Here is a 13,722-nt window from a genome sequence, read left to right as displayed (position 1 = left end):
AAAATTATTACGTTCTTGCTGATTTTCATTCTTTTCGCGCTCACTCGTTGAAGCTTTGTGACGTTTACTTTCTTCATTAGCAATTCATTAGCAATATCAATATCGTTTTCAACCTTTTGGTTGAAAAAAGAATGAATTGTTTTCATCTTTCCCATGTTTTTTTTATATAAACATGTATAAAAATTAAATATTCAAGTCAATAAACCCTAATTTAATTTGTCAGTTGGTTTAGTAATCAAACATAAAAATATATAATATAAATCATCTAAACTGAAAATGTCACAGCATCAAACATAAACTAATGGAAATAATAGATTAATGGTTTGGTACAAACCTTTTAGTAGAAAAAATGAAAGAATCTGAAATCTTGCCTTCATTATTATTTTTTTCCATTATTTATAATACAAATATTTCTCTATTTTGCCAATCGTTGGCTCTGTATTATTAGATAGGGGTGTTCACGGTCCGTTTTGAACGGTTTTTAGCTCAAACCGTGAGCCAAACCGTTAGTAACGGTTTCTGAAATCGAAAACCAAAACCAAAAGGCTGAAAATTAAAACCGAACCAAACCAAACCGTTACCAATGGTTTGGTTTCACGCTTTGAGTTTGGCTTGTCAAAGTGTTACCATAAATTTACGGTGCTTGTAGATTTATACATGACATATTGTTCTAATTCAGTAGTGAAAAGAATTGTGAATGATAAGCAAAGCAATTAATCTTATTATAAGTCAAACAGGTCAATCAGCTCAAAGATAGTTATGCAAGTATTTAGACGTTAAATAGTAAACAAGCAGTATGTAAAAATAAAATGACGTGTCATGAGTGAAAGAGATTAGCTTGTTAGTCCATTTTAGTATTTTACCATCAATGAACCCGGTGACGAAGATCCTTAGCACAGTTGACAGTTTATCTATTTCATTTCATTTCAATTAAACCCAAATGCAAAGAAAATAATTTATACCTACTATAAAATAATAAAATATATAAATACATATAAATTTATTTATCATACGGTCCGGTCTGGTTTTATATGGCCGATTTTTGTTTAAACCGTAAACCAAACCGTTTGCTACGATTTGAAATTTTTGAAACCGACCAACCGAAATATACAAACCATAACCGACCGTGAAGCCAAACCGATGACTGCTTTGGTCGGTTTCACGGCTTCAAACCAAACCGTGAACATCCCTACTATTCGACCATTGCTCTTCCAGTCTCAAAGTTCAAGAAATCAAATGCCGGCTTCCCAAATCCTAATGTCGTATTATTGTTTTTATTAGTGTTTTGGGCTTTCAAATATGGGCTTTGAATGGGGGGGGGGGGGGTGTCAAACAAATACATCCTGGTAGGGATGTGCATGGGTCAGGTTGTGACGGTTTTGGCCTAAAACCATAACCATAACCGCGATGTCGGTTAATGAATAACTATAACCTTCCCGATATGGTGGCTTCGGTTAAGCAGTTTTGAGTGAGTCGGTTAACCGTGATCAAAACAATGTATAAATAAAAATCAGTAATTTCATATCAATTACATATTAATTTGCGACAAGACAATACAGAATCATGAGCTATGCCTACTAATTCTATATATGTGTAGCCACAACAATCAATTATGGTATAAAAAAAGGATTATGGAATTGGAAGGAATAATGGAATATATCTAATTGTTACACTGATTGCGAAGATCCCACCAATATTTATTACCCGAGTAGGTGTAGAGATAGGTTATGAAATGTCTACAGACAAAGATCAAAAAATAAATATCCCGATCATGCAGTAATTCCAATTTTTAAACCTCTATTTCTTGATTAACAATTAAATAAATGAAGAGGTTCAGTTATGATAGTTTTAGAACCATATTTAACCAAAACCGACCTATATTTGGCGGTTTTTAAAAAGTCATTAAACTTATTCATCGGTTATCATTTAAAATCGATTTGATTATGTCGGTTATGATTCGGTTAATGGTTATGGCGGTTAATTTGCCCACCCCTACATCGTGAGTATAATTATAAATGCATGGATTACATATCCAGTTTTAGACCCAAAATCAAGGGGGGGGGGGGGGGGGCACAACCCCTCCCTGCCCTCTATGCCACTGCCTTCGCCTCAAGACAGATGTGACTTAATTGATATGCATTTAAATGTTCTCTTTTTTAATTTTAATGTCAAACTAGATATGCATTTAAATGTTCTCTTTTTTAATTAATGTCAAACTACACTACTTTTATGTTACACCATTTTTTTCCTAAACTAACTCTATGCCCAAGGTTTGAACTTGGGACTTCAATGTGATTTTATATATTCTTTAAACCATTATATATTGAGGCAATATTCACGATGTACGTACAAGCACCAATGGAAACAAACGAAAGCCTTAATACACAAAGAGCATCAAATGCCTTGGTTCCGACTTGTTGATCTATTACTTATCAATCAATGTGATACCATTCTTTTAGTCATGTACAATTGCACAAGCATAATATTTTATTCCTGATGACCTAGAACATTGATTTTTAATAATCCAAACTATGACATGATGACCAATAACAATTCATACTTATAGTATGGCCATTGATAATATAAACTTACACTTGTTTTGCCAAAAACAATCCTGGTAGCATAATGATCATATATATATATATTTTATACTCATATTGCATAAGATTTATACTTGATTTTGCTTGTCAATTTCTCCACTTCGTTCATAATCATCATAGTGAGAAAAATCGAGTGAAAATCAAGTATAATTCTATGGTGATTAAGCTACCAGAATTATTATTGACAACAAAAGTGAAAGTTAGTATTATCATTGGTCAAAGTGTAAGCATCGATTATTATCAGTCAATAGGTCGTAGTTAAGATTATTAAAATATGATTTTTCTTTATTTTAATATATCGCATCAATGATGATATAATTGTATGTATAGCCTGTTCACCAAGTGGGATAAAGATGATAAGGCAGACGAGGCTTCGCTATGGCCAACAATGGCTTAGCCTTGGCTAAATCATCCCACTTCTCCTCCAAATCAACTTGTGGTTCGTTAGGTGGCAACTCCCAAGTGAAACCTTGTACTAGTCTAGCTAAAAGCATTGTAGCCATGGTTGAGCCCAACAACATCCCAGGGCATACACGTGGACCAGTGCTAAAAGAAAAGGTATGAAGCTTGTTGTCAGTTAACATCACATTTTTATCACTTGTCATGTGACGGTCTGGATTGAATGCCAATGGGTCATCCCAAATCATAGGGTTCCTCCCTAGGCCGAGGCGACTCACTAACACATGACTACCATTGGGTATCAAGTATCCAGCAACAGTAGACTCAACGGTTGTCACGTGAGGAAGGTTGAAAGGTGCAATTGGGTGCAACCTGAAAGCTTCCTTTACACAGGCTTTAATGTAATTAAGGTTTCGTAGATCAGATTCTTGAACAAGTCTATCCTTTCCAACCATAAAATCGAGCTCACCAACAGCTTTATCAAATATCCTCGGTTCATTCATCATTTCCGCCATTGCCCATTCAATATTATTTGAAACGTTATCAAAACCTGCTAGAATTAGATCCTGTACTAAACCAAAGCTATTCGATATTACACAAAACAAAGATAAATATCTTCTAAGACAATATATATATATATATATATATTCTGAATCTTACAAGGATCTGGGCTTTAATCTCATCGGCGGTTAGTCGAGTATCATTAAGAGTTATGAAAACGTCAAGCAAGTCATCCTGTTCGGTCCTAACACCCTCTTTCCATTGTTGAATCCTCTCATCGATCAACGGATCCTGATAATTTCTTCGTTGTGTTTTAATTTGTGATTTTCTACCTTGTGTTTTGGTTCATGTTCACTGTGTTTTAGTTCATAGTATATTATTCATGAATGTTCACTTGTTTTAGTTCATGATGTTGTTCATGTATGTTCATCATGTTTTTGTTATTTTTCATTATGATTATAAAAGGACTTTTAGTTCATAGTATATTATTCATGAATGTTCACTTGTTTTAGTTCATGATGTTGTTCATGTATGTTCATCATGTTTTTGTTATTTTTCATTATGATTATAAAAGGACTCAAGAGGGAAAATAAACATGTTTTGTTGAAGTTCATAATGTTGATCATGGATGTATAATATGTTTAGTTTTTTGTTTTACGATGATTGATGGAGGACTCTAGTTATGTGATGCAGCGGTAAAACGATAACGGAGATCGGATCACGTTGATTCAGCTAATTCCCGTGATGATCTTCCAAAAACCCCCAAATCCCACCCAAAGGTCAAGGAAAGTGAAGAGGAAAATATTTATTTCTGAAATTCAAGTCTGTCTCTTCAAATTACATAACCAGCATATAAATAAAGGTTCTAATACGAAATGGGCCTAAAAAGGGCCATGGGCCAAACACAAACCCAAAAACAAAAACATAAAAAGTGCTGAAAAAACATAAAAAGGCTCATAAATTTATTTAGAAGGCGTTTTTGGGCTCCGAACAGGGGTCAAACTGCTGGCAGTATGCCATACCGTGCTCCTCGTCTCAAGCTTCGATTTGACTGGTAATGGGCCTAAAACGGAGTTTCGTGGGCCACCTTTTGTAGCGCGATCTTGGGCCTCTATAAACATAATAGCCCGGTCTTCAACACTTGGGCCCACATCATTATGCAATTATTTGAATAAAACACAACATGTAATTTAATTTACCGTCATTAAAACCCATTATAAGGCTTGATACAAGGGCTAGAAGGGTAGAGATACTGTACGATAATGGCTTAACGTACGAGAGGTACGCGAGACGCTCAAAGGCAAAAATACTAAAACACGAAAAAACGATCACCCAAACCCTAAACGCTAAGCCAAAAACCTAAAACGCTCAAAAACGGTTTTCGTATATTAACCATCCAAAACTATTTTTTTCGGTGAACCAATGATTAATTGGATATGTATTGACGATTCCGCGATGTTGGGATGTGATTTTATGGATTTATTTCATGAAAAATAGATTCACGTACCTGTTGTACATTAAGGTATTATTGTATTGGATCTTTTCCTAGGACTAGAATCCCTTCCTAGCATTTTTAGAGACTATAACCTTTTTAGACTAACTTCACCCAACCTATATGTATATTGTTGTTTTTGATTTCCTTTGTCTTTTTTGGCCTTTGTTTAAAACAATACGGGTTGTTCAACGTTTCTTTTAAACCGTTAAACTACTCATTCTTGGGTTCCAAATAAGTTTTTAAAATACCTTTTGATCTACTGGTTTATTTCTTTATGGCATAATTACATATATTGTCCTTTAGGCTGAGGGGTGTGGGGGGCGTGAGAGGGGGCGCGAGTGGGGGCGCCAGCCAATAATATTGTGACGTGTGGCAGAGAGAGAAACTTGATAAGATGGGTGTTGGTTGTGGTGCTCGCGCCACGGGACATGGTGTGGAGGGGCGCGAGAGGGGGCGCGGGCGGTTTTTTTTTTATTTTTTTATAAATGTATTAAAAAAACGTATTATTAAAAAAACAAGAAATTATTTAAAAAAACACACATTTTTTTGAAAAATCATAATAAAAAAAAAACATACTAAAAATTAAACAAACAATAATATTTAATAATAAAACTAATCTAATACAAGATCATCTGGTCGCCTCGCCCACAAATGTTCAACCAACTCGTGTCGAAGATCCCCGTGTATCTCACGGCTCTTGATATTTGCTATGTTATGAAGTTTTTGTTGATCACTGATTGTGGACGGTTGTGGCGGAATGTCACCTTGGTAGTTTTGGCATATAGCTTTGCCCTCGTCTTCTAACGTCATGTTGTGTAGGATAAGACACGTGTAGACGACGTCCATTATCCTCTCCCGAGTCCAATAACGTATCGGGTTCGCCAGAACATAATATTGTTTTTTTATAGCTCCAAAAGCTCTTTCAATATCTTTTCTAGCAGACTCTTGCTTCTTCGTAAAATACTTCCGTTTGTCGGCGATTGGATCTGTAAAAGCTTGAACTAACACAGCCCATTCGTTGTAAATACCATCGACCAGATAGTACCCGTACTTGAAGAGTTCTTCATTTGCAATAAAAGATTGAGGTGGTTCAACCCCGTCGATAAGGTCGTTGATCAAATGTGACTGATCGATAACATTAAGGTCGTTATTTGACCCAACAACACCAAAAAAAGCATGCCAAAACCAAAGATCCTGTAACACCGCCGCCTCAAGTATGAGGGTCGGCCATTCATGATCACCACGGTGGAACTGACCTCGCCAGGCCGTTGGACACATAGCCCATCCAACATGCGTACAATCGATGCTACCTAGCATCCCAGGAAAACCATGTTTTTCTGCGTGCACCTCATATATGCGTTGGATGTAATACGTTGTAGGTTTACGCAGATATCTCCGAGCGTAAGTCGATATGACTCCTACGTACAATATATATTACAAAATGTAATAAATATTTAATAAAAAGTAAAATTAATGTTTTTTACCTTGGCAGAAAAAATGAAGGGATTCACGTGCAACCCTTTTCGACATCTGTAAATACTCATCCAAAGCGTCCGACGAGATGCCGTACGCTAATTGACGGATAGCAGCCGTGCATTTTTGAAGAGGGGTAAAACCGGGAAGACCCCTAGCATCCTCCCTTTGTTGGAAAAAGGGATACCGTGCCTCTAAATCACTCGCTATACGCGTGAACAATTGCCTGCTCATTCGAAAACGAGTTCGAAAATCCGACTCCGCGTATACCGGTTGAGGGCTAAAATAATGCCTCATCAAGGTATCGTTAGCACCCGATCGATCACGATCACGAGGTGGTGCTCTAACCCTCGGGAGTCGGGGTTGATGGGCTTGATTTTGCAAGAGATTGACCACGGTTGCGGTCAAAACTCCCCCTACATGAAGAAGCAAATCATCCTCTTCGGAGGAGTCGGAATCAGACGAGTACGACGACATTATTTTTAAAAAAAAAATGGGACGATGGGTTGTTTGGAGATTGAAGTTGTGTTTGATATGGTAAAAATGGGTTGATTTAGGGGTATTATATAGGATTTTGTAAAGGTTTTTTTAAAAAAGTTTGAAAGAAATGGGTAATATATAGGAAGTGTTGTATAAAGAAATGGGTAAGTTTGGTTTTTTTTGAAGTTGTGTTAAGTGTTGTATAAAATGGGTAATATATAGGAGTAGAAAAAATTTTTTTTTTTTAAATTAAAGAGCCAACGGCTCATTTAAGGTCTCCAACGGCTCTTTTCACCATTCCCCAAGCCCTAAACGCCACACAGGTCCCGCGAACCCCCTTGCGCCCGCCTCTTTTTCCGCGCTCGCGCCCCTCTCGCGCCTCGGTGGTGTGGTGCTCGCGCCCCGGGGCACGAGCGGCTGTCCTCTTGCGCCCTTTCTCGCGCTCCACACCCCTCAGCCTTATGTTTGTACCCCAAAATTGTTATCTTTTATCATTTACGCTTATAAATCCAACAACGTTTGTCCTTTGACCCTAATTTAGTTAGTTTTTTTCGTTAAGTCAGATCATGTGCTTTGAACATGTGGCCAAATTAGTCATTTTACCTAACAAATTAAAAATATTTAAATAGATGAACAAAATAAATAAAAGACTTAGGGTATATTTAGAAAAACTAGCTGTAGCTGATAGTTGGTGGCTGGTGGCTTGAAGCTGGTAGTTGTAGCTTTTTAGATATATTTATATGTTTGGCAGAGTAGCTAGAGCTTTTAATAAAATGTATAAATTTATCAAAATGAGCATAACTAAAAGCAATAATAGTAAATGTATTTATTTTGGAGAGTTATTTAAGTAAAATTAACATACTAAAAATTTGAAGTTGTGTTGTATAAAATGTTGTATAAAAATTTGAAGTTGTGTTAAGTGTTGTATAAAATGGGTAATATATAGGAGTAGAAAATTTTTTTTTTTTTTTAAATTAAAGAGCCAACGGCTCATTTAAGGTCTCCAACGGCTCTTTTCACCATTCCCCAAGCCCTAAACGCCACACAGGTCCCGCGAACCCCCTTGCGCCCGCCTCTTTTTCCGCGCTCGCGCCCCTCTCGCGCCTCGGTGGTGTGGTGCTCGCGCCCCGGGGCACGAGCGGCTGTCCTCTTGCGCCCTTTCTCGCGCTCCACACCCCTCAGCCTTATGTTTGTACCCCAAAATTGTTATCTTTTATCATTTACGCTTATAAATCCAACAACGTTTGTCCTTTGACCCTAATTTAGTTAGTTTTTTTCGTTAAGTCAGATCATGTGCTTTGAACATGTGGCCAAATTAGTCATTTTACCTAACAAATTAAAAATATTTAAATAGATGAACAAAATAAATAAAAGACTTAGGGTATATTTAGAAAAACTAGCTGTAGCTGATAGTTGGTGGCTGGTGGCTTGAAGCTGGTAGTTGTAGCTTTTTAGATATATTTATATGTTTGGCAGAGTAGCTAGAGCTTTTAATAAAATGTATAAATTTATCAAAATGAGCATAACTAAAAGCAATAATAGTAAATGTATTTATTTTGGAGAGTTATTTAAGTAAAATTAACATACTAAAAATTTGAAGTTGTGTTGTATAAAATGTTGTATAAAAATTTGAAGTTGTGTTAAGTGTTGTATAAAATGGGTAATATATAGGAGTAGAAAATTTTTTTTTTTTTTTAAATTAAAGAGCCAACGGCTCATTTAAGGTCTCCAACGGCTCTTTTCACCATTCCCCAAGCCCTAAACGCCACACAGGTCCCGCGAACCCCCTTGCGCCCGCCTCTTTTTCCGCGCTCGCGCCCCTCTCGCGCCTCGGTGGTGTGGTGCTCGCGCCCCGGGGCACGAGCGGCTGTCCTCTTGCGCCCTTTCTCGCACTCCACACCCCTCAGCCTTATGTTTGTACCCCAAAATTGTTATCTTTTATCATTTACGCTTATAAATCCAACAACGTTTGTCCTTTGACCCTAATTTAGTTAGTTTTTTTCGTTAAGTCAGATCATGTGCTTTGAACATGTGGCCAAATTAGTCATTTTACCTAACAAATTAAAAATATTTAAATAGATGAACAAAATAAATAAAAGACTTAGGGTATATTTAGAAAAACTAGCTGTAGCTGATAGTTGGTGGCTGGTGGCTTGAAGCTGGTAGTTGTAGCTTTTTAGATATATTTATATGTTTGGCAGAGTAGCTAGAGCTTTTAATAAAATGTATAAATTTATCAAAATGAGCATAACTAAAAGCAATAATAGTAAATGTATTTATTTTGGAGAGTTATTTAAGTAAAATTAACATACTAAAAATTTGTAGTTTTTACTAAACGCTACTATTAGAACTTTAAGCTTTAACTTTTTTCTTCTAACCTAATATTTAAGTAAAATTAAAATAATAAAAATTTGTAGTTTTTACTAAACGCTACTAGTAGAACTTTAAGCTTTAACTTTTTTCTTCTAACCTAAAACATTAAGCTCATTGAACTAAACACGACTTTTAATTGAGTATAAGATTTTTCTTAAAAACTTAAAGCTAAAAGCTTCCTCTCTCTCTTTCTACCACCACCACCCACCCCACTGCCACACTGCCACTGCCACTGCCGCCAAGCGATCACCACAATCACCAACCACTAAAGTTACAGAAAAACGAGTTAAGTACCCTGTCACCTGGAAATTCAATCTATTAACCATAAATCAACAAAAGTCAAAGATCTCATGTTTATCCGGAAGAGGTGGAGGTGGAGGTGGAGGTGGAGGTGGAGGTGGAGGTGGAGGTGCATTTGAGATGGGTTTTACTAAAAAGGGAGATCTGAGGCCATGGATGAAAATTGTAAATTAAAGACAAAAAGAGGGAGTGCGGCAATTAATAGTAATACCCGTAATCACATAATTGTGAAAGTGGATTTGGTTGAATCATGGGTTCTATCTTATTCCATGTTTAACGCATCTTCATTCATCGGATTAATACGCCCAGCCCCATTCAAGTGTATTTTTAGTGATCTTGAAATTGGGTTTTAACCCTAACACTGTATTCATGAGTTTTTTTTATAGGATAAGAAAGGAAATGATAAGATTTTAGTTTGAATCTTCATTCTTGAGCTTTTTTTTATAAATGAAATGATAGGAAATAATAGGAAACTTGAGTGTTTTAAGTCCTAAAGTTTTCTTGCCAATTTGGCATGATTTGGAAAGAAAGGAAATGATACATATTTAAAATTACCACTTTACCCTTCAATCTACATCTAATAATTGTTTTATAAAGGCTATATTTGTAAAACTGCACATTTTTTCTTTTCATTTTCTTTCATTTAAATTAAAGAATGTAATTAACCATTTCTTTTCTTCCCCTTTCTCTCATTTTTCATTAAACTTGAGAATGCATTATATGCATCTACTTTCTTTTCTTCTCCTATACTATCCAATCTTATACTTTCATTTCTTTTAGTTAAAAACTCGAGAACGCAGTGTAACACTTTGTTCCCTAGTCTTATTTAAATCGAGGAGGGGAAGGAATCGAGAAGAAAAGGTGAAAGAATCATGTTCCATAGATTTTTTAAGAAGTGGAGGGGAGGAGAATGGAGGGAACAGGTTAGAAAATTTAAGTCCATACTCATCCTTCCAAATTAGAGATATTATAAGAGAAAATGTGTTTATATAACATTAACCCGCGTATTAACTTCTAAAGTTTCTTTCTTTTTCTTTAATTTTCATTAAATTCAGGAACTTGAAATGAAGGGAGACATTTTTCTCCCCCTCTCTTCCTTTTCTCTTTCAATTCTTCAACCTTTCTTTTCTCTCCTTAAATAAAACTCAATAACACAGTGTACAACCCAATTTCAAGATTCACTAAAAATACACAATTTCTACGAAAATTGTTAAATAAGAAAAAGTAATTACCACCGTAAGAAATTATGACTCTACACAATCTACAATTGCTAATTTCTAGAACGTTTCGCAACTCAAGATCTGACACCACCACCAATGTTCACTCGAAGATCGCTTTGATTTCTCACTGGAATTAGCCAATCCAATTACTTTCTTAGACCATAATTCAAACCCTATAACTCTCGTGACCACAATTCGCCTCTAATTCAAACACTAACCCAACCACATCGTGGTAGCAGATAGAGGCACGATGAGAGAGAAAAGGGAGAAAGATAAAGTAGAGAGAGAAAGGGGCATAGAGAGATGGTGGTGGTGATCGGCTGTTGGAGTGGTGGTGGTGGTCTGATAGAGAAGCTGGGTTGGGTTGTGGCTAAATAATATTGATATCTATAATATATATAAACGAAGATCCAAAAATCCTAGGTGTTGCGATATGGTCGCTCCCCCTTTTTTGGAGTCACCAGATTTGCTTGATTTTTAAATGGAGACTTCTCATGCATTTGACCCGAATTCATGGGTATGGATCTTACCAAACCTAGATATTCCTTAAACGGGTTATAACATCTCATTAAAAAAAAATTTCTCACCAAATTATTGACGTAAAAATCCTATAAAATAGGATATACTAAAATTAATATCTTATTTATTTTAAAAAAGATATATATATTATTTAAATTAAAAAACCAATTTTATAGTAAAAGAAATAAACGGGTTTTGAGTCTCATCAAACCATACGTATATTATTAAGTTTCATAAATATTATTTATAATTAATAAAACCAATTTTATAGTAAAAAAAATAAACAGGTCTTGGGTCTTATTAAAACATATAGCTTTTAAACCGGGTTATAACATCCCATTTATTTGTGAAACAATTTATCATTAAACCATAAGTATATTATTAACTTTGATACAATACGAAAAATATAAATTCAAAAAATAAATAAATATTAGAACAAACAATATAAAACAACCCCCGTAATACGGGGGATAAAAACTAGTATAATATATTTATAAAATGTTTGATTAAATGTGTTTTTAATAAACTGTTTTAATTAAATCTGTTTTTAAATATTAAAATTTTTAAATAAGTAGGCAAAATTACTAGTTTACCCTCATGTGCAAGGCACATAGACTGACTTAACGAGAAAAACTAACCGGTTTAGGGGCAAAGGACAAACGATGTTGGATTTATAAACGTAAAGAATAAAACATATCAATTTTGAAGATAAAGGACAATGAATGAAATTAGGTACAAAAATAAAGGACAATCTCTGTAATTCTGTCTTTTTCTTTCAAATTGTAACAAATGTTTTGGATTACGGGTTGATCTCAAAATAGTTGAAAACGTATGGAACTTTACCATAGGACGACACCCATGCAATCGCTACTATAAACCTTCATAGCCGGATCACTTCAAAGATGTGGCATGAGACAACGAGAATATGAGGAATTCCACCAATAAGAAATGATATATCAAATCAATCCATTAGGACGGGGACCCAAATACTCCTTGTATTTGACCCCCCCCCCCCCCCGCCCCCCCGGACTTACAATAGGAGTTCATCTTGTAATTCATATATTCCTAGTACAACAAATCATTATAATCATACCATTGACTACATGTTGAGTTTTACTAATGTTCATTAGCGCCAAATCACTAAAGGACATATTAATGTAATGGATGACGTAGTACAACATGAGTCAGAAGAAGATATTGAAGAATTCGAAACATATGAAATGACTCTAGCAGCGCAACGGCAAGCTCTGGCCTCTCAGTAGTAGTTACAAGTTCACAACCACCACCTCGTTTGGCCAATCCGATATCATGGAATGAAAGAGTTCCAAGTTAACATTATTAGAACCTCTCAAAAAACAGCAATAACACAATCTCAAGCTCAATTAGCTTACAACCAATGCTTTCCAACGTTGGGTACCAACCCCTCTGGCAATATCATATACACAGTCATGTTCACAAAAAGTATCGGGGCAACTACCACCTTCAAATACCTACTCGACAATTGTAACATTTCAGATTTTTCGTATCCGTATTTGTTTACCCGATTCGGGAATGTAATTCAGGTATTTCGAATTAATAAAAAACTTGTATTTATTAGCAATTAACTTGGTTTAACTTATTTTATATTTTCATAACTTGCTTAAAATGACTAAAAAATGCATTTTTGGAACTATAGAGACTAAAACTGTCAAAATCAAAATTTGGTAAAAGTGCTCGTTAGCGTAGCGCGAAGGAACAACCCTATGTTCTTTAGCGCCACGCGAACCAATAGTTTGTGCAACCAGACTCGTTTAAGATACTCGTTTAATGCTAAATCTTTCCTTAATCGATCATAAATCTTGAAAATTGAGCTTCAAGTTATTTAATTTGATGTTGAAAAGTGTCTACGTTCATTTATATGTTTTCATCGATATATTGGAGATCACAAGATTCGATTTCCTCATCAATGTAATATTCGTTTACCTTAACGAGTCGTTTTCTTGTCCAATAAGTTGAACCTCTAGTTATTTAAACAAACCACACCTCAAAACCCTAGAATGTTGCTAAAATATCATTCCTCCATCGTTTTCCCATAGCTCCATCCTCCGGTTCTAGTGTTTTCGTTTTTAAGAACAAGTTGTCGGTTGACTTTGACGTTTTCCGATGTTTGACTCAGTTTTCTTCATCATTCTAAGCACTTTCCGGTAAGTTGTCTTATGCATTTTTGTAAGTTTTTATCTAAATAACAAAACCCATCAATAAATTTCTCTGATCAGGGGAGTATCGATGGTCAATAAGATCCCGACCATTAAGGGTATTTTAGTCAGCTCATTTAACCTATTAGTTTCCCTATCTTTAGGTCGAAACTAGCTTTCAATCCAGA

General features: G+C 35.4%; 1 protein-coding gene across 1 annotated transcript; it reads right to left on the bottom strand.

Moving 5' to 3' along the window:
• Positions 1 to 2,935: 2,935 nt before the first annotated feature.
• On the bottom strand, positions 2,936 to 3,514 carry LOC143597081 (phenylalanine N-monooxygenase-like). The gene has a single exon (XM_077075682.1). It carries the CDS (start codon positions 3,512 to 3,514, stop codon positions 2,936 to 2,938), a length of 579 nt encoding a protein of 192 aa, XP_076931797.1.
• Positions 3,515 to 13,722: the final 10,208 nt, after the last annotated feature.

This window comes from Bidens hawaiensis, unplaced genomic scaffold, assembly GCF_021521415.1.
Source record: "Bidens hawaiensis isolate Kalapana, Puna unplaced genomic scaffold, B.hawaiensis_p1.1 tig00001758_1, whole genome shotgun sequence".
NCBI classification, from domain to species: domain Eukaryota; kingdom Viridiplantae; phylum Streptophyta; class Magnoliopsida; order Asterales; family Asteraceae; genus Bidens; species Bidens hawaiensis.
Note: the sequence above shows the minus strand (reverse complement) of the source record. Positions and strands in the feature narration are given on the sequence as shown.

Excerpts from the sequence above, each read along its gene's own strand:
- LOC143597081 (XM_077075682.1), bottom strand. The coding sequence starts at position 3,514 with ATGGCGGAAATGATGAATGAACCGAGGATATTTGATAAAGCTGTTGGT.